Here is a 20,719-nt window from a genome sequence, read left to right as displayed (position 1 = left end):
AAAATTGTTAGTTCTAACACTCAAAACTGCTTCACCTTATGATGTAAAATTTAAAGTTGAGAGGCTGGCTGGTTAGCTCAGTTGATTAGAGCGTGGTGTTCACCAAGGTCAACGGTTCAGATCCCGGTACCGACCAGTTGCCAAAAAAAAAAAAAAAAAAAAAAAAAAAAAAAAAAAAAAAAAAAAAAAAAAAAAAAAAAAAAAAAAACCCAATAAACAACTTTACTAAAACCACTGGCTAATACTAAGCTCTTTAGAGAAAGTGGTAGTTACCATCACTACCAGTGTTCACCAGGACTGCAGAAGATCCTTCCATTTCACTGATTCAACCAGACGTAGTCCTAAGGGATATAACAACTTCTACTTTTGTGGATGGATTCTAGCTAACAATACTGAATATTTGTGCTAAGCTCTTCTAAATGTACACATAAATTTGAAATGCATACATAAATGCAGATGAGCACATCCTATCCTCACAAATCTAGAGAATATAATTATTTTCACTTCACAGATGAACAAACTGGGAAGACACAGGTTAAATAATTTGTCGTGGTCACACACCTACCAAGTGGTAGGAAGAGGATTCGAATCCAGGCACTCTGACTCCATAGCCCATTTCTAAATGGCTACATTAAACTGCTCTAAAAACTGAACTTGAATACAAATGTTTTAAATATCAGTAGCATCAAGTGGCAGTGACGTGATAGGGTCACAAGCATATAGTGGAAGAGGCATGATAATCAAGTTATCATTGGACTGGCTAGAAGGGGCCTTAGAGAGTGCATGTTCTCAAGAGATTCATTTTATAGGAAGGTGACTGAATCTGTAGTATTACTAAGGGGCTGAGCCGTGACTAGAATGCAGGTCATGACTTCAGCATTCTTTACATTTATACCATGCAATATGCTTATTTATGGAAGTGTATTATAAACTCCTTTGGGAAACAGCCAAGACCAGCTCTTACAGCAATATAGGGGTTGTGAGCTGTCAGTAGATCAGTGACTCCCACCTTTTTTTTCCATGTGAAAAAGTCCTCTAGGTAATTGATACTGTCATGCCAGGCTGTCTGCTTTAATCCAAGAGTTTGGAAATGACTCAAGAGTCAAACTTTGGAAATACCTCAAGAGTCAAACTCTTGAATTTGACTTTCAAAAAACCTAAGGAGGATTTAGTCTACCTTTTGCCATTGCGAAATATTTTGTTTCATTGTTTATTATAATAAGATGAGAAGTAGTGGTGGAGGCTAAGAATGGGCATCCTCAAGGGAAAAAGGTTTTTTTTATCATGTGACTTGTCTTCCTGCCACATCTGACTGGACTAGAGACTGCTGATCACACTGGGTGGCCAGACCAGTCAGATCATGCTTTGTATGAATCAAACCAATTAGTTGCCCTTAGGATCTGGAGTTCAAGGATTAGAGTCAGGGTCAAATTTATCACAATAGCAAGTCAAAACCTGTAAAAAACAATTACGAGGCAGCAGCAGAGATTTGGAATGGGAAATCAGACTATAGAGAGAATGTTGATTCCTAACTTTGCAGTACACATGCTCCTCGACTTACAATGGGGTTACATCCCAATAAACCCATCGTTAACTTGAAAATACAGCAAGTTGAAAATGCATTTAATATACCTAAACCTACCAAACATCATAGCTTAGCCTAGCCTCCCTTAAACGTGCTCAGAACACTTTAAATAGCCTCCAGATGGACAAAATCATCAAACGCAAAGCCTATTTTATAAGTGCTGAATACCTCATGCAATTTATTGCATACAGTACACTGTAGAGAACCAATTATTTGCTCTCATGATCGCGTGACTGACTGGGAGCTGGTCAGTTGTGGTTCGCCGCCACTGCCCAACATCATGACAGAGCATCATACCACATATTGCTAGCCCAGGAAAAGATCAAAATTCAAAGTACAGTTTCTACTGAATGCGTATTGCTTTTGCACCATCATAAAGTCGAGCCTACTGTAAATCAGGGACTGTCTGTACTGTTTTAGTTACCGTGAGACCAAGCTACACTTTGTTTCCTACCTGTGGCTGTTGCTGAAACTTCTGTATTTGCAATATAGTACCCTCTTTTACTGATGTTTTCAATGGGGGAAAATAATTTTCACAGGCCTCAGTATCTTCTGAAGGTCAGATTAAATTTTCCCTACAAATATCTTTTTATCCTTAGAGTTATAATGTATAAATTTTGAAAATATTCCATCTAAATAGCCAGTACACAAGGACATTAGGATTCACAAATCAGGAAGGAGGGAGGGAGAGAGGGAGAAAAATATGGCAGGTGCTCGATATATATTTGTTGAATGTATGAAGATAGTCTTGACAGTAGAATTAAAAAGGCTTTTCATTTCATGTTTATTATCAATGCTTCAATATAGAAGATCGTGTAATGATTAGTGACATGTGGACACAACTAGTTTTTTCAATTACCACCTATCAGTCTTTTCTGGTAAATATTGATTTTCCCCGGACAAAATAACCAACATAATACAATTTCAGGAGGTGGTGAGACCATCAGCATAATCCACCCAAATTGCAGAAATGGCAATACTTAAAATCATGCACATCATTTTACCACTTCATAAAACTTCCTTTTAAACTTCTACAAACTTTCTTGATATAAAAAAGACTCCTCAAAAACAGCATAACATTAACGACAAAATACACCTTGGGAGTTATTCTTCTAATTTTGGCTTTAAGATTTTTTTCTTTTAAAAATTTGTTTAAAAATATGGTGAGGAGTGTGTTGAGAGGTGAGAAAAAGGAATTTCCAGTTAATGGATTCAACACGTCTGAAAACAGTTCAGTTATGCAAGAATATATTATAAATAAGAGTCTTTCAGCAAGACGGACAGATGAGCAGTTCTTTCATCAGTCACAGCCATGGGAGGGAGGTCTTCTTGAAGAGGCTTGTTTATAAAATCTTCTGTAAAATGGAGTTGGCTACCTCCAATGATTCATCTTTTACTAAAACAATATCATAAGAGTCCATGTACTTTTCTAAAAGCTCATCCACCTAATCAACAGAAAAACAAAAATAAAATGAACATGCAGGGAGAAGAAGCAAAAAATTTCAGGATGAATCTCATTGTTATGTTAGATCTGTGGGCAAAATGTAGTAAATTCACTTTCTTAAAACCTTTGAAATGAAGAAATACTTTCAATTTAAGACTCATTGACATAGAAGTTTTTCACCATGGTAGCTTTTCTCCCCAAATGATCTCTCTCCAATCCAGTGGTTCCCAACTGGGATAACTGTGTCCAAGGAACACTTGGCAATGTCCGGAGACATTTTTGATTCTCATGACTGGGAAGTGCTGCCCAGTATCTAGTGGGCAGAGGACAGAGGCCCTCACTCAGAATGTACTGTACCCTCCCTTCCCCCAGCACCTGCACTGTGCATCTGTGCATATCAACCCCTTTAGTCATCACCAGAGTGAAGGGGTAAAGAGCAATCACAAAGTCTCTACGATAATTACTTTCTCAGGGGCCTTTGGCAACATGACCTACAGAGTTCATCCAAATGTATTCTTAAAAGAAAATTAAATGACAATTTGTATACTTACCCTATCATTTAGATATCCAATTTTCAGAATGTGTTCAACATTGGCTACTCCGTCTGCCATTCTTAAGTCTCCTTGGGAGTCTCCCAGCAAAATGATGTTGCTATTGTCTTTCAGTTGATTGAAATATCCTGTATTCTTCAAGGCACCATCATGTTTGTTAAATACGTGAATTAGTTCTCCTTTAAATCCTTTGAGCACCCCCTATTAAAAATATAAGTCTATTGAAATAATAGGTTTTGAAATTCTATTTGATGGATTTTCACATTTTGGAGCTCTTAGCAGATGTCACTATTATTTCATCATATTTGTAAATTTATCTTTGACACTAGAAATATCACAGCACTTAAATCCTTCACATTCACAATAAGTAAAAAGAGCTCCAAGAAGTACATGGTTTTCTAGAGATTACTTTAAATGGTAAAACATGATGAGCTGAAAATTCAGTTTTCATTTTGTTCCTCAAGCAATCCCATTTTATGTACTTCATAATAAACTGTCTTGATTAGAAAAACTTATTCAAGGGCCGGCCCGGTGGTGCACTGGAGAGTGCACCGCTTGGGAGTGCTGTGGCGCTCCCGCCGAGGGTTCGGATCCCATGTGGTGACCGGTTCCCGCTCACTGGCTGAGCGTGGCGCGGGCGCAACACTGAGGGTTGCAATCCCGTTGCCGGTCCCCGGTGCGGGCGCGACACCGAGGGTTGCAATCCTGTTACCGGTCAGTATAAGGGGACAAAAAGGAAAAAAAAAAAAAAGAAAAACTTATTCAAATAATGTCAGTTCTAATTCACTTTTTTTATCCTCCTATGAATGTTAAGTCTTCAGAGTTGCAGCATTAAATTACTTTAAAAGAAGTTTTGCTAATTTTAATATTAGTCTATGACTTGGGAATAAAAGTTTAAAAGTAGTATATTATTTAAAAAATATGTATATAACAGTGGGAAAGATAATGTGTCAATCCCCTAGTAGGCCTATCAACTTGGCCTAATTTAATGAATGTCCATTAAATAATAATAAATTACAAATGAATTTACAAGATTACAGTATTTTCAAGTTTGAAAAGTGATTATGAGGAATGATTTGATATTCTTACGTTTTCATCAAAATCCATGAAGTTGGATACTACTTTGACATTTGGATGATAAACACCAGCCTGACGGATAACCTCCTCTAGTACATCACCGATACCAGCCGAAAATATGAACACGGGAATACTGTGTTGTCGGAGCTTGTCAAAGAAATTCTCGTATCCTTCCCTGTAAGGTAGAGGTACAAACTGATTGTTAAAGGGCAACATATGTCTCCTTTGCATTTAGAAGTTAACAAAGAGAAATATTTCTACCTAATTCTGTGGCCCATGTATTGTCATTTCAAAATGATCCCCCTGGTACAAGTTTTTCAAGGAACCTCTTTACCTTCCTCTTAATCAATTCTAATAGAGCAAACTAGGTTTTTTTTACACTCACATTGAATATGGATATAAGCTTACAGTTAACAATTTATACCATTTAAAAACAAATAATTAAACCACACCTTGAAAAAAACCCATTTAGGGTGAGCCGGAAGACCACCTGCTTAACAGAAAGGCAGAGCAAGAGGAACTCAGCTATGTCCTCTTTACACCTGGCAGCTCTCCTTCCTAGACCTTAAACCCTTTTCTCCCCTTTTGACTCTTCCTGGGCTATAGATTAAATAAAGCTGTCACTGCCTACAAAGGATACTTATTAGCTGTCCTCAAACTTTTTGTGACAGTTTATTGCTTCCCTCCTTAGAAGTGATCATCTTAAAATACAGCATCTTCCCCTCTCCCCCAAAAAGTAGCATCATTGTATTTGTCCAATGAATTGAAAATTTTAACAGGGAGTAAACAGTATTGAAAATAAGCTTAAAGCTTTTTTATATCTTATAATTCATCCATTACAAATATTTTAATTATGAGCTAAAACATATTCACCTTTCTTAGAAAGAGTTTTTAAAGAAGTTTGAGAATTCAGAAAGTGTATTCATGTAAATTTACAAATAGGGTACTCAGTTAAATCCTTTTCAACTCGATTTATAAACATTCCTTTCTTATTTTATGTCTTTCAAAAATATTTTGCTAAAAAGCTTTGAAATAGAAAATTTCAAAATAGTCTTGGTTTCATATATTTATAAGTTAGTCTTGAAATTTTTAATCTGGAGGAAGGAAATAGAAATTAGTACTTAAATCTCATAAGGCTCTTATTACCTACACCAAGACCTAATGTGTCATTCTAAATTCTTATCTCACCGCTATCTATTTTGAGATAGGTGGCATATTTTGGATATGCTTATATATGGAATGTTGTTATATCTTATTTTATTAAAAATATACTATTAAATACATATATAATAATAATTCAAGTCTGTAGACAATAACAAAAAACACCCACATTACTTACTTCAGCATAACATCAGATTCTGCCACAATTTCTTTAAGTTTAGCTCTTGGTAAAGCTTGTTCAACAAGCAAACCATGTGATTTAGTATACCTGGAGTTTATGAGCAAAGAAAAAAAGAATATCAATTAAAACTAATTAAAACTATTATCTTTATTACAAAACATTCTTCAGTGAGAAAAAATGAGTTTTATTCATCTTAGCGAGATTTAAATTTTAGAGATTTAAACTCATCACTAATCAACGAATACCCATGTGTCTCAAAATGTGACATGCACATTCTTACTGCATTTTCCAGTTCTCTAAAACTCGGGCTTAGCTTAAATAGGTCAATAAGGTAATGAAAGGAAACTAGCTCTAAGCCTTTCCTCAGTCTACACATAAAAACTCAATCCAACCTTGGGAGGCATAATTATTTCTCTGACTGCAATAAGAATTAGAGCAAAGCTATTTTTTTTCATCTTCTTGTAGTTAGAATTTTCATGCTAAGTACTGAAGATGTTGCCTAGTGAGCAAGAGAAAATCCTTGTCATGGAAAGCATTATACAACGTACAGGTTGGCCTGCTTTATAATTATGTAAAAACACCTATAATCACAGCATTTCAGCATAATGGGCCTTCAGAATCTAACTCTCACCCATGGCAACCATGCAAACAGCCAAAAAAAGGAAAGAACTTATCTCTTGGTCTGATACCTGAAATACCCCTACAATACTCCTAAGTGACACTCTGCCCATGTCAGCTTCTGTCACACACCAGGAAGTTCATTCTCCCAGGAAGCTTATGCCATTGCCAGAAAACTCTAATTACTAGCCAGTCCTTTCCTTTATCATGCTCAAATCAATCTTCTTACGCCTTCCAAGTCTAGCCCCAGTTCTGCTGCTAAAGGCACGTGGAGTAAGTCTAATCTCTTTTCAACATTTGATAGCATACACACAGATGAAGTGTGCAAGGTACCCTGTTAGGTAATGGGATGATGAAGACAAATATCACCCCTGTTCTCTTCAGATTTTAAAACAAGTTGTTACTTCTCAAACCAAAGCATTTTCTCTTCCTTGAAATGTTCCTCAGATGGGATGGCTCTGATTCCTCGATCATCCTCCTGGTGGACTTTGCTGACTCCTCTAAGTTCATCAAGATTTCTCTCAAGAGCACTCTCCCAGAACTCAGCAAAAGGCTTTCAGTGTGGTCTGCTTGGAAGGCTGCATTGTGATTAATGCGCCCAACACCAGGGGTCTGTGTCTCAGTAACCAGATCATCTGCTGGCTCCAGCTGAGTTCACAGTCAATTTAAATCCTAATTCATTTTCTTTACACCTTAAGCCACATCTTGTCTGTATACTTTTTAAAAAAAATTCTTGTTTTTAATTTAAGACTTATATACAGGATTTAAAATATATTCTACTAACTTCATCTTAAATTAAACAAAACGAAACAAATCTTAGACTGTTAGAGTGAGTATAGAATTAGAATTCATTTTGTTATACTTAATTCACTGCTCTAACTCTCACTGTACAATCTATTAATCTATTTATACACTATACAGGGGAAAAATAAACCATCAGGTGTAACTGTAATGTTGTTTTATCTTTCTAATCCTCCCACCACTCAATACACACTTACCATTCTACCATATAAGGGTACTTCTCTTCTACAGTAAGAACAGGATCAATTTCAATGGCATAATATTTTTCTTTTAGTTGAAATAACTGGAAAGAAATGAATGATTTAATCATGAAGATTACAGGGCTTTGTCATTAATATGCTTAGTTTTATAGAAAGCAAAACAAGGTAAACAAGTGTTTTCCATAAACTGCTTTATAGGTAAAGATTAAATTGAGCTAATGTATCAATCAATTGAAGAGATGTTTGTTGATCTTAGTTTACATGAAATTAAATATACCTTGCAAAAAGCTATCTTTCTTTTGTAAAGTACTTTCAGGTAAGCAATTCTGTAAAATTAACCAATAATCAAATTATTACTACAAAAAAACTTTAGGTCTCATATAAAAGTATTAAATTTGATTCACATTTTGAATATGATTTTGTTAAGACATACACAGATAGGCACTTAAGCAAAGTACTGAAGCAACCTCCTGGCCAATTCAAGGGAACAAAACCTACAAAAAACCATTGGTTTTAATTTTCCAGTTAATGTAAGGACACCAGAGTATTTTGGTAATCATTTAAAAGTTTTTAATCTAAGTTTTGTTACTGTTAAAAAGTTACTGTTAATTTTTTCTTTAAAATATGTTGAGAACACGTAATTCACATAATAAACCCTTTATTGAATGCTTACTACGTGCCAGGTACAGCTATAAGTGCTTTGCATCCGTTCCTGTTTACGTGAAAGAACCTGAAGGAATCCTCAGGCAAAAGAGTTATGAGGTCTTTGAGTAACTCTGGATTACTGAAATTGTTTACCTTTTTTCGACATTCATCTGTAACCAGCTTACAGTTGTCAATGACATCTAAAGAGAAAGCAAAGTAGGCATTAAAAAAATACTGATTCGGGCGACCCCGTGGCTCACTCGGGACAGTGTGGCACTGGGAGCGCAGCGACGCTCCCGCCGCGGGTTCGGATCCTATACAGGGATGGCCAGTGCACTCACGGGCTGAGCGCAGTGCGGGCGACACCAGGCCAAGGGTTGCGATCCCCTTACCGGTCATGAAAAAAGAAAAAAAATACTGATTCATGCTACCACTACCATGAATAACTTGTTACTTTTAAGTTTAAATGCTAAGTCAACTAGCACGGTTATTACAACCTTTGGTCTCAGTGGCATAATTCACATAGCGCTAATAGAGAAGCTAATGGTTTTAAAATCTGAGATTTAGTGATTGCTCGCTTAGGCTACTGAGCTAGATAATTCAATATCTTCAAACACTGTGAACTGTGTACCAATTGTTTCCATTTCCTCCTTTTTTAAAAAACTAAACAGAAGAAACATATCCTTGAAATACATCTATTTCTTAATAAAAAGATAGTAAATGCTCAATGTGAAAATTGGGAAAATACAGATTACTATAAAGAAGAAAACAAAAATTACATTTTTACCATTCAATATAAATTACTAATAATATTTTACTATACTTCCTTTTAAAGTTTTATGTATATCAATTAGATAAGAGATCATACCAAATCTATAGTTTTGAATCCTTTCTTATTCATTTCACATTGTAGTCTATATTTTTCCACGTAACTAAAAGTTCTCCATAAACATCATTCATGATGGTTGTATAATCTCAGGTATGTGAGCAGGACAAGATTTATACCATTTCTGCAGTGTTAAGCTTTTTAAGTTGCTTCCAGACTTTTGCTATTATAAATAATTTTATGTTGAGCTTAGTTAGAACTACTTTTGTGAATAAAGCTTTTCCCCCTGCATTTGGGATTACTTGCTTAGAAATCTCCAAAGAAGAATTACTGGGTCAAAAGGCTATGAAGATTTTTAGTGTTTTCAAAAATAAAAATTATCAAAACAATTTCTCAATTTATATATGTACTAATGATAAATGTGAGGGCTTATTTCGCTGTGTACTTGTTACGCTGATGAATACTATTTTAAAAACTCACTGCCAACTAGGAATGCAAAAAATATGTATAATCTTAGCCACAAAATTCAACTTGAGATTTATTTAATAACTTACCTTTTATTTAATTTACACATATACATCAGAAAAATTTGGTAGAATTCCTAAAAAACACAGTGTTTGATGAATGCTGTTTCTCTAGGTTAACCCACAGTTTAAAACTCTTTTAATAAACACACCACATTTGGCTAGAAATATTTCAAAATTCTCCATTCCCTCTGCTACCAAAGCCATACGTAAAAATAACCATTTATATAACATAGGGAAAAACAAATCCTTAAAACATAATAAGAAAAAGCAGGTCCCCTCACTTTTAATATTCAAAAAGAATTTTCAAAACCCAGTCATTTCACAGGTAGTACAGGTAAAAAGGATCTTAAAATAATGATTACTTTCAAAAATTTGTTTAAGAATACCACACTTACTATGACATGTTGGGCATCTCTTCCCTTTGTAGGAAAATCTACTTAGTGTCATATCAAAGTCTGTTATCACCTGTAAGAAAAGGGAGAAGGGCATTATATAAACACAGCCACCATGGCCAGAATTTCTGTGTGCCATCCAAATGCACGCTGCATGCTTCCTAGAGGCACAGGACTGTGCTTGGTCTCTGGCCACCATCGTGGGTTATTCTCTCTACACTGAGTTTTCTCAAAGCAGTTCATTTATAAAGTCCTTATAATGACCTTAACTACAAGGTGCTATCTTAAGTGCCCCAGTGTTGCCACCAAAAATCTAATTAAACAATACAGGAATGTGCAATTGTAGGTGATACGGTCACTCTTCTCACTAGAGATGAAACATTGCACAATTTCAACCAACTTGGTCAATGTACAAAAATGCAGTGGAAGCAAATAAACTATATTATGAAGCTCTTAATTACTGATACTGTTACATGCTGGATTTAACTTTTTTTTTTTTAAAAGATGACCGGTAAGGGGATCTTAACCCTTGACTTGGTGTCGTCAGCCCCACGCTCACCCAGTGAGCGAACCGGCCATCCCTATATGGGATCCGAACCCATGGCCTTGGTGTTATCAGCACCGCTTTTAACTTTTTTTTTTTAAGGGGATCTTAACCCTTGATTTGGTGATGTCAGCACCACACTCTCCCAAGTGAGCCAACCGGCCATCCCTATGTAGGGACCCGAACCCATGGCCTTGGTGTTATCAGCACCGCACTCTCCCGAGTGAGCCACGGGCCGGCCCCGGATTTAACTTTCTCATTTAAGATAAACTATACCACTGAATGAATGACACAAAGAAACAGGACACCACAGGCTGGCCAGGTAGCTCAGTTGGTTGGACTGCACTGTTATAACACCAAGGTTAAGGGTTTGGATCCCCATACCAGCCCGCCACAAAAGAAGAGAAAAGAAACAGCTTTCCCCCTCTTGAGACTTAGGAGACTATGTTAAATATCATTTTTTAGAAATGTTTAAAAAAAGAAATTTTTTAACTGAATATCCAAATTGTTGGTTTAATTTATATTTAAAATGTTCCTTAAAAAAAAGAAAGAGAATTCTTTAAAAATTCAACTATCTCCTAATAAGGTTATATCTTAATTTGAACTACTATGATTTAGTTAATTAAAACACATGAAACTGTACACTTTTTAATACTATTCTTAAAATAGTTTAATACTTGTGCACATTAGTTAGCTTAGTATTTAATACTAAAGAAAACCTAAATTTATCTCAAGGCTATTAATTTTTGTTTGGTTTCCAACAGGGTATTCTGGGTATTTTAGACCAACTCTAAATATATTTTATAGGGGCTGGCCCGTGGCTCACTTGGGAGAGTGTGGTGCTGATAACACCAAGGCCACGGGTTCAGATCCTATATAGGGATGGCCGGTTCGCTCACTTGGCAGAGCGTGGTGCTGACAATACCAAGTCAAGGGTTAAGATCCTCTTACCTGTCATCTTTTAAAATAAATAAAAATAAATAAATACATATATTTTGTAGATTTTACATTCCTAAAGGACAGGCAAAAATTGTGTACCTAAACTTGCTTTATTCAGATTTTACCAAAACAGGAGATGAATGAGTTTGCTTGAACATTAAAAATAAAAGCTTAATAATAAAGCCTTCTTTATAATTATTCACCTGAAGTTTGGCAGCTCCTCCTTTGATAAGACCACAGATAATTTCTTCTACTCTTGAAGGGTTCTTGATGCGAACTGAACCTTTCTGAAATTCTGGCATCTAAAAAGTAAAAAGAAATTAACTTTGTAATTCCTCTTTTCCCATGTTCCTTTGATACCAAGCAAAAACTTGTATTATTTAAAGATATAAAAATGCTGAGGCATTATTTTTAAAAAGGAAGACGCTCTATCAAATTACCATTAACACACACAAAAAATTTTAAAGCACATCAGTAATTTCCAACTAGAAGATTAAGACAACTACATTTGTAATTCATTTACCTTACCTGAAAGTATAATTTTCTAATTATAAAAATAATGCATGCTTACCACAGAAATAACAGTAAAAATATTAAAAAGAAAATTGTGCACAGTTCTACTACTTGAAAAACAAGTAAACATTTAAATTTATTTTCCATTAGTTTAATTTCTGTGATTTCAAACACGCATGTATCTGTGCCTAGTTTTATCTCATTCTCATTATAATCTGGCTTTTTTTTTTTTTTTCCTTTTTGTCTTTTTTCGTGTCCGGCAACAGGATCGCAACCCTCGGTGTTGCGTCCGCACCTCGCTCAGCCAGTGAGCGGCCGGTCTGTATGTGGGATCCGAACCCTCGGCGGGAGCGCCACCATGCTCCCAAGCGGCGCACTGTAGCAGTGCGCCACCGGGCCAGCCCAGGCTTTTTAAAACTAATGTTATTACATGTATAGTTATAAAAAAATGTTTTTAACAGAATTTTTTCATCAAAATGGAGCAGTAGAGTTGAATGGACAATAATATTTGAACTCTGTGATAAAGTTATTTCTTGTAAGAACCTTTGCTTAAATTTTAGCTTGTATTTACACTTTTATAAATATGAATAGGAAACAAATATTATATTGCTATTACCAGGTTTGTATTTGTATAGATAATTAAAATATTTAAAATATTTTAAAATTTGAGAGGTTGCTTCACGATCTTTGCTCCCTTTAATTGTACTATGTCCCAAACAACTTATTGATTGTTCTTGGAATCCATTTTTCAACAGATTTATTTCAAGTTACAGTAACTCCTAAACAGCATAAGAACACCTGGGCTTAGGCTGCTACTAAGCTGGTTCATTATGAAGACTTTAGGGTTGCTCGACAGTTTAGTGCTAAGTATTGTTTCTTGTTTCCACTCTACCACAAACAGAGTGAAGCTGATCAGACGAAATCAGTCCAAGGAGCACAGTGCTCTGACAGGACGTGCACATGTGCAAGATAACCGGGAGGGGGAATTATGAATCATTTCATAATTTCATAATTTCCACAGTATAAGCTCAAATCAAGATTCTATACTGGTTTGTTCTGGATAATCTTTGTTTACTTATATGCTTTTATTCTGGGTATGTTTTTGCCAATATTAACATATGAGGGTACTTCAAAAAGTTTGTGGAAAAATAGACTTAAACTACGAATCTTTCCATGAACTTTTTGAAGTACCCCTGTATTTTGTGTGTGTTATGGACATGATTATGAAAAACTCCCGAGACCTTCTGTCTTTGCTATGAGAGAATCTGACCAGGTTCCATGTATTTCCTACAGAAGCACAAGAGCAGAAATTGAAAAAAGGCTAGAATGTCTTCCAAAGACTGGAAGATGATCACAGAAATGTACAGGAAAGAGAATTCTAACATAAAATTTTCTCCGTGTATGAAAGGCCTAGGCCTACAATATACTTCATTTTTAAAAGTCATATTTAAATAGGATGATAGGAAAACATGCAATGCAACTGACCTTGATAGAGTGATTCTTTTAATTTAACTGGACTTTAAAGAGTTTCATTGGATCAAAGGTTATCAAAATATTTATTTTATAGTGATTTTTAATAGATGAGAAAGACAAATGGGCACTTGTTCCTACATTCCTTTTTTATTCATTTTTTTTTTCAGAGGCTGGCTGGTGCGGGGGTCCAAACCCTGGACCCTGGTGTTATCAGCTCCACACTCTCCCAAGTGAGCCATGGGTCAGCTCCCCTTTTTTCATTCATTAATCCATTTGTTTGCTTAACAAACATTTACCATGTGTCTACTTTGTGACACACACTTTTGCTAGATGCTAGGGGTATGATATCAGATAAGCAGTACTTATACTGTTTTCCTGTTGAGTTTTAGGGACCACTGCTGTTTTGAAATATCATTTCTGTAGCTGTCTTCCAAATACCTCAGCTAGTAAGTTCATCTCCTGACAACTAAATTCTGTTCTTACCTCAGCCTGAACTAGCAGATGCATAGTAATCAGCACTTGCTTGATTCAATAACTAACCCATTATAGTGAAAGCAACAGAGGATATATGTCACCAAATATATTTTCACCAAGAAAATTAAACATTTTATTTCAGTGTGTCTAAGCTGAATAAGATGTCCTGCCTCCAGCAAATCACATCCTCAAGTTTCAGATAATGTTCAGGAGAATCACACTAAGACGACTTCAAAGGAGGCAGGTTCCTGCTGAGCTCACAACTGTAAGGAAGGTTTATTCTAAATCAGTATGGATGAAAGGGAAGCAGGGGCTACAAGCATTGGTAGTTCTGCTTCTGTGCAACATGCAACCATTCATTTTCAGATAAATAAGTAGTAAATACCCAAACAGTACTGGAGTGAAATAACAGTGGTAATCATGAATGAAAGAGCAGCTACTTTCTCCACAGAACACATCAGGGTGGAAGAAACATGTATGAATTGTAAAAATGATCATTATACCTGCCTAGGATTATATACTCTTCTCCGGCAACACACACACCATGTCACTGAAGTGTATGAAAAGTACTTCTCAGGAACTTGACCTATTGGGCATTTTACTCAAATATTTTAGAATGCAGTCTGAGAAATACAAGGAAAGACTGACTACTGCATGAAATATGTCAAAGAGCAACTAGGTCACATATTTTTATTACCTTTCCAGATCCCTCCCTTCCATATTCCTCGTGGACGAAAATATACCTGGTTTGGTAACAAGAAGGGCAAGTTATTTTGAATTGTCCAAAACCTTTTCACTTTGATTATGATACAACTTTATGGAAAATAAATAAGGAGCTAAAAATTTCCATTTGTGATAAAAAGAAAACAAATTCATTTTATAATAAGGCCATAATGTGAAATGTTGGGGAAGGAGCTAAGCCTTCCTGACAAGAATCGGAGCACATCAGTTGGTTGGAGCCTAATCTGAATCAACACAAAGATGATTAAGAAAGACCTAAAATATATTTATTCTGACTGATCTTTAAGATATTGTATTTGTACAGATGAAATGAACTCTTAATCATCTGTCTAATTCCACATGCAAAGAGTAATGATTTCTAAAGAAGCTGATTTCAAAGTTATGCCCCATTTTATTGACGACTCAGTAGCAACATTAGATTATTTGGATACATTGGGATAAGACAAAATGAGTATCTCCATGGTACCAAGTTTCTGAGCTTGGCTTGGTATTATCAATCCAGTGATAATGTCCCAGGCCAATGATCATCCTACTTTCCAAGAAGAGATTATTACAACTTCAAAGTTTAATTCTGTTTAAACTATGATTAAAAATATAATGTTAAGTTTTGATTAAAAAAGAAAGACACACAAATGCATTTTATTTGTAATAATATATTATTATTCTTTAACTAAAAATAAAACACAAAATAACCTAAGGGTTAGTATAACTCTCAATGTACACATAGTATAATTCATATTTTCTCAAAAGATTAAAAAATTACTTATACTTTATATATATATATATATATATATATATATAAAATGCTCATCTCTGTGAGTTTTTAATTACCTTAATATTATCCTGTATTTTTCTGGAAAAGGCCCACATAAAAATTAGTTTAAATCCCTTAAGAATCTTAGTCAGATGCTCTCAGGGAAATAGTCTCTCTTGGTTTTTCATTGTTCGTATTTGGTACAGGCAAAAGACCTTATTACTGCACTGGTGCAAAGGAGTGGGCACTACAATTTTTATGACACTACATTAAACGTCTAGATTTAAAGCCACCTATTCAGACTGGTGGTATTTTATGCACACACATAGATCATTCTATAATTTATTTGGAAGACTATGCATTACTAAATTTTAACGACAACCATCTCCCCTGCCTACCACATATTTGGCCTGTCTCCATATTAAGGTAGTGTAGTCCAAATTCTTTCATTCATTCATTCACCATATATAGTCAATAAGTGTAAGGCACTGCATTAAGCAGTTCTGTAAGAGCTACTAAAGTTTTATACTCAAGGCACATATTCTTTAACGTGGATTGTAATATAGGAACCCAAATAACTAACACATTGCCAAGATGTCCAGATAAATATAAGAGAAACAGCAGAAACAGAGATTACTTCTGCTGGGGCTAACAAATTAAGAGCCAAAGAGCAAGGCTTTCGAAGAGAAACAGGATTTCAATATGTTGAAACTAGGGAAGAGTCAAAGTGCAGGGTCTAATGTAGGAAAGAGAGAAATAGCTCTTTGGAACTTAAGTAAACACAGAGAACAACACCATACAGAGCTGTCAATGTAAAAGATCTATCGACATTTTTAGAAAAGCGAACCCAAGATAAAAATTATGTCAATCAATGCAATAATACAGATATGCTAAGTATCCATTATTAATTAGTAAAAATTAAATTAATAAATTGAATTAACAGTCTGAACAATTAGGGCTTGAGTAAATTGTGAGACACATGCTAAAGGGTTCTAAGACCCAAGTAACAACAGATTATATGCAGGGTACCACTAATATTACATTGTTTTCTACTGGCCAGCTGACAAAAACAAAAAAACAAACCAAAAATTACATTGGTTTTATGGCTGGAGATTCCTACATCATTTGTATTCATTTTGGTTTAAAAAAAAATCAACCCAAACAATAAAATAAATTTTAGGTGGTTTAATCCTATCTATCAGAGATATATGCTCAATCTCAGTGAATCAAATGATAATCATGCGATGGATACAAAGACTGTGTCTATGCTGAATAAGACATTTATTAAATATGACAAGGCTGTTTGCTTGCTAAGCCATGTTCTAGTTTATAGGATCAAACCAGAAAAAGAAAGTTAGAAAGAGAAGGATGAAAAAAAGAAAAAGAGGAGAAAGAACAAGAAGAATAGGAAGACAAAACAAGAGGGATCACGGGGCTGTTGTCCTCTTTAAAAGACAGAATTTTAAAAACTGAAAACAGAGAACAGACATTTTTTCTCACAAAAACAAATAAATATGCTACAGACATGGTTAAAATACTAACATAAAGCAGGAGATTAATTACTGAGTGCTTACTATGTGTAATTAAGACTTTACATACTTTTTCATTAGATATAAATAAGAACAACGTGAGGCTGGTTTCCACATCCATCTCTTGAAGGTGAGATTATTGTCCTCAGTCAAGGGTACCACAGCTATTAAGGAAGGAGTTGAGATTTGACACCAGTTCTGACTTCAAAGCCTATGTTTTTCCTACCACACCCTAGTATACATAATGCAATGAATTTACCGCTATGCAAGAAGTATTTTTTAAAAATTTGAATGTTCGTCATTTTAATTCAGAGGCCTCAGATAAAATATTTCATACTGTATGTTTAAATGTGTTGTTGCTGAGCAAAGAAAAGTTATCATAAAAAGGAATAGAGCAACAATCTCATATGCTGAGAAGCACTATTAATGCACATTATATTTCAAGCAGAAAAATTTCAGAGATAGTTTGAAATTCAACAAGAATTTAAGATTCTATTGTGCGTGTCAAGCATTGTGAAGAAAGATCTGCATAAAGTTTCAGTCCCATAATTATCTGGTTAGAGACAGAGGTGAAAGTGGTGAAGATTCACCCTTAATAAATGGAACTGGAAATATTCAAATACCCACCATTTTCACATGCACAGCAGACTCTCGATTAGTCATTTCTTGATTATCCAATCTTCTGGATTTTCCCAGGTGATGTCACAGCAAAAGAGAGAAAAAAAAGTACACGTGACATACGTAAATTTCAGGCTCTTCCTGTATACTGATAACATTTGCTTCATGTTTAGGCTACTATGAATAATGCTGCTATAAACATTGGCATATAGGTATCTGTTTGAATCCTTGCTTCCAGTTCCTTTAGGTATATACCTTGGAGTGGCATTGCTGGGCCATATGGTAATTCTAGGTTTAGCTTTTTGAGGAATGACCAAACTATTTTCCATAGCAGCTGCACCATTTTACATTTTCTCCAGCAATGTAGGAGGGTTTCAATTTTTCTATGTTCTTGCCAACACTTGTTATTCTTTTTTAAAAAAATAATAGCCACCCTAAGGTGTGTGAAGTGATATCTCATTGTGGTTTTGATTTGCATTTCCATAATGACTAATGATGTTGAACAACTTTTCATGTGCTATCTTCTCTGAAGAAATGTTTTTTCAGATCCCTTGCCCGTTTTTTTCTTTTTTTTTTTTTTTTGGAGCTGGCTGGTATGGGGATCAGAACCCTTGGGGATACGAACCCTTGACCTCAGTGTTACGACACTGTGCTCTAATGAGATGAGCTAACCAGCCAGCCCTAAGGTGGTATTTTTTGGTATGATTTAAATACCGAGTTATTATAGGCAAAGGTTTTGCTCTATCTGGCAAAGTTTTGGGTTAAAATTTTTGTATGGAGGATGTGAAGTACTGTAAGAAGTTACATGGTGTTAAGAATATTTGAATAAAGAGTTACGATGAAGTACATATTTAATAGAAAATGCCTTAATGCAAGAATATTTTCTCTACCTGTAAGGATAAAGTTTGTGGGAATATGATGTGTTGCTACTACTGAATGAATGTAGGGACATATAAATAGAACAAAGTAGGGGGTCTAGCCGGTGGCGCACTCGGGAGAGTGCGGCGCTGGGAGCGCAGCAGCGCTCCCACCGCGGGTTCGGATCCTACATAGGGATGACCGGTGCGCTCACAGCGCTCACTGGCTGAACACCGGTGTGGCCGGTCTCAAAAAGGACCAAAAAAAAAAAAAATAGAACAAAGTAGGGCTGGCTGGTTAGCTCAGTTGGTTACAGTGTGGTGGTAATAACTCCATGGTCCAGGGCTTGATGCTTGTTCCAGCCAGCCACCAAAAAAAATAAATAAATAAAATAAATAGAACAAAGTCAGCAGAAATATAATGCGCAAAAGTCCAATTTTTCTTTTTCTTATATTAAAATCTTTAATTTTGTGATATGATATGACTAAGATCTGAGCTGCATTTGAATCTAGTGTAGTCTCTGCCACAAAACAGACGTGTGACAGGGTTTATCAACAGAATGAATATTTTAGGGTTTGGGTGAAGTTTATATATACCTATTCATTAAGGCAAAAGATGCAGTTTTTAAAATATCCTTCATCATTATGCTAATTTTTTTCTTTTTTGCAGTATATATCTCAGGGAAAATTACTAATTTATTGTTGTTCCACAATGACTTGACTTTAACTTTATTCCAGATAAGCAAAATTTTGTAATCAAAACACTATTTAAAAGGGCAACTTGGGGGCTGGCCAGTTAGCTCAGTTGGTTAGAGCGCAGCCTTATCATATCAAGGTCCTGGGTTCAGATCCCCATACTGGCCAGCCACCCCAAAAAATTAAATAAAAGAGCAACTTAGCTGAAGGGGGAGGGGTAGAGATCTGTTTCCTAAACAGATCTCTAATAAGAGGTTAGGCATTAGATCTGTGTTCTTTATAATTAAAAGGTGTTATAACAGATATGTCAAATTTTCTCAAATCTAAAATCTGGCCCACTTCCTTCTTCCATTTTAAGTCCATGAAATTGAGAAATGTCTTTTCTCCCTTCTCCCAGAAGGGCTGCAAGTAAGTTGGTGGATTGACAATTGATGGCATCTTAGAAGTGAGTAAACAGTATTTCCAAATAGTAAGATGATACTTGCAATTGTTCACATCTGAGAAATAATGTAGTATCTACAGCTGTACAGATATAGTAGTAGTAGCAGTCTTTAGATAATTATAGTCAAATTTAAGTAAACTTTCCGTAGTCTAACGTCTTTCTGTAACAGTCATCTATCTTCAAGGAAAGTACCACAGAAGCTGCTTGCAAGTCTGTTTCTTCATTTATAGAAACCAAATCATAAATATTAAATGCTTATGGTTTTTCTTTGATGTTTGATAGGGTTCTAGATTTCTCAAAAGGCACTCTTTAAATAAAACCATTTTAGGGCCAGCCCCGTGGCTCACTCGGGAGAGTGTGGCGCTGGGAGCGCCGAGGCTGCGGGTTCGGATCCTGTATAGGGTTGGCTGGTGTGCTCACGGGTTCGGATCCTATATAGGGATGGCCGGTGTGCTCACTGGCTGAGTGCAGTGCGGGTGACACCAAGCCAAGGGTTATGATCCCCTTACCAGTCACACACACAAAATAATAATAATAATAATAAAACCATTTTATTAAGCTTGAAAAAGAACGTGGTAAAGTACAGCAGAGTTTACAAAAATAACACATAATCTGTGAAAAGTTTGAAAAGCTCAAAAGAAAATGGAATTCAAGTGGTAAAGAACTAAATACATTTTAATATCTGGGAATCCAAGATCTTTTTGTTACACACAGTCAAGAAACACAGTTCCTCTCCAGCCTCTACCCCTAAGTATGGCTTTTTATTCAGCATTCATTTTTAATTTTTTAAAAAGATAAAAAAGCCAGTATTAGTAAATAAAAGAATAATCACCTCTCTCATGGTCTCTTCAAATTTTATTTAAACAAAACAAAGACAAAGAGTGATCAGAAATTTGATAATGGCCGATTTTAGGCCTTTTTTTGTTTTTTGATAAGTAAAAATAACAGCTAATGAATATTATGCAAGTTTCAACTGAAGATCTTCCATTTCCAGTTCTCACTGGCAATCGATCAGAATTTATTATCCTTGTTCAAAAATGATCTCACATGAAGTGATACTGCAGTCCTTATGCAAAAATCACTCCGAAGTCTGTATCATTATAAAAGTGTAAAGACGAAAGCATAAATGTC

At 35.4% G+C, this 20,719-nt stretch overlaps 1 protein-coding gene across 3 annotated transcripts in view; it reads right to left on the bottom strand.

Annotated features, from left to right (window-relative positions):
• Positions 1-2,345: 2,345 nt before the first annotated feature.
• Positions 2,346-20,719, bottom strand: part of NT5C3A (5'-nucleotidase, cytosolic IIIA) — a 56,623-nt gene continuing 38,249 nt past the window's right edge. For 2 of the 3 annotated variants that reach the window (XM_008591518.1, XM_008591519.1), the window contains exons 2-10: positions 17,603-17,657; positions 11,695-11,793; positions 10,012-10,081; positions 8,417-8,463; positions 7,616-7,701; positions 5,997-6,086; positions 4,670-4,832; positions 3,581-3,781; positions 2,346-3,030 (exon numbers count right to left, since the gene is read on the bottom strand). In XM_008591518.1, the coding sequence (XP_008589740.1) occupies positions 2,929-3,030; positions 3,581-3,781; positions 4,670-4,832; positions 5,997-6,086; positions 7,616-7,701; positions 8,417-8,463; positions 10,012-10,081; positions 11,695-11,793; positions 17,603-17,638 (894 nt within the window). In that variant the 5' untranslated portion in view covers positions 17,639-17,657 and the 3' untranslated portion in view covers positions 2,346-2,928. The remainder of the gene's footprint in view (positions 3,031-3,580; positions 3,782-4,669; positions 4,833-5,996; positions 6,087-7,615; positions 7,702-8,416; positions 8,464-10,011; positions 10,082-11,694; positions 11,794-17,602; positions 17,658-20,719) is intronic. The other variant, XM_008591517.1, reaches the window with a different exon arrangement.

The sequence above is a fragment of the Galeopterus variegatus genome, unplaced genomic scaffold (assembly GCF_000696425.1).
Source record: "Galeopterus variegatus unplaced genomic scaffold, G_variegatus-3.0.2 Scaffold6985, whole genome shotgun sequence".
Lineage (NCBI taxonomy): Eukaryota > Metazoa > Chordata > Mammalia > Dermoptera > Cynocephalidae > Galeopterus > Galeopterus variegatus.
Note: the sequence above shows the minus strand (reverse complement) of the source record. Positions and strands in the feature narration are given on the sequence as shown.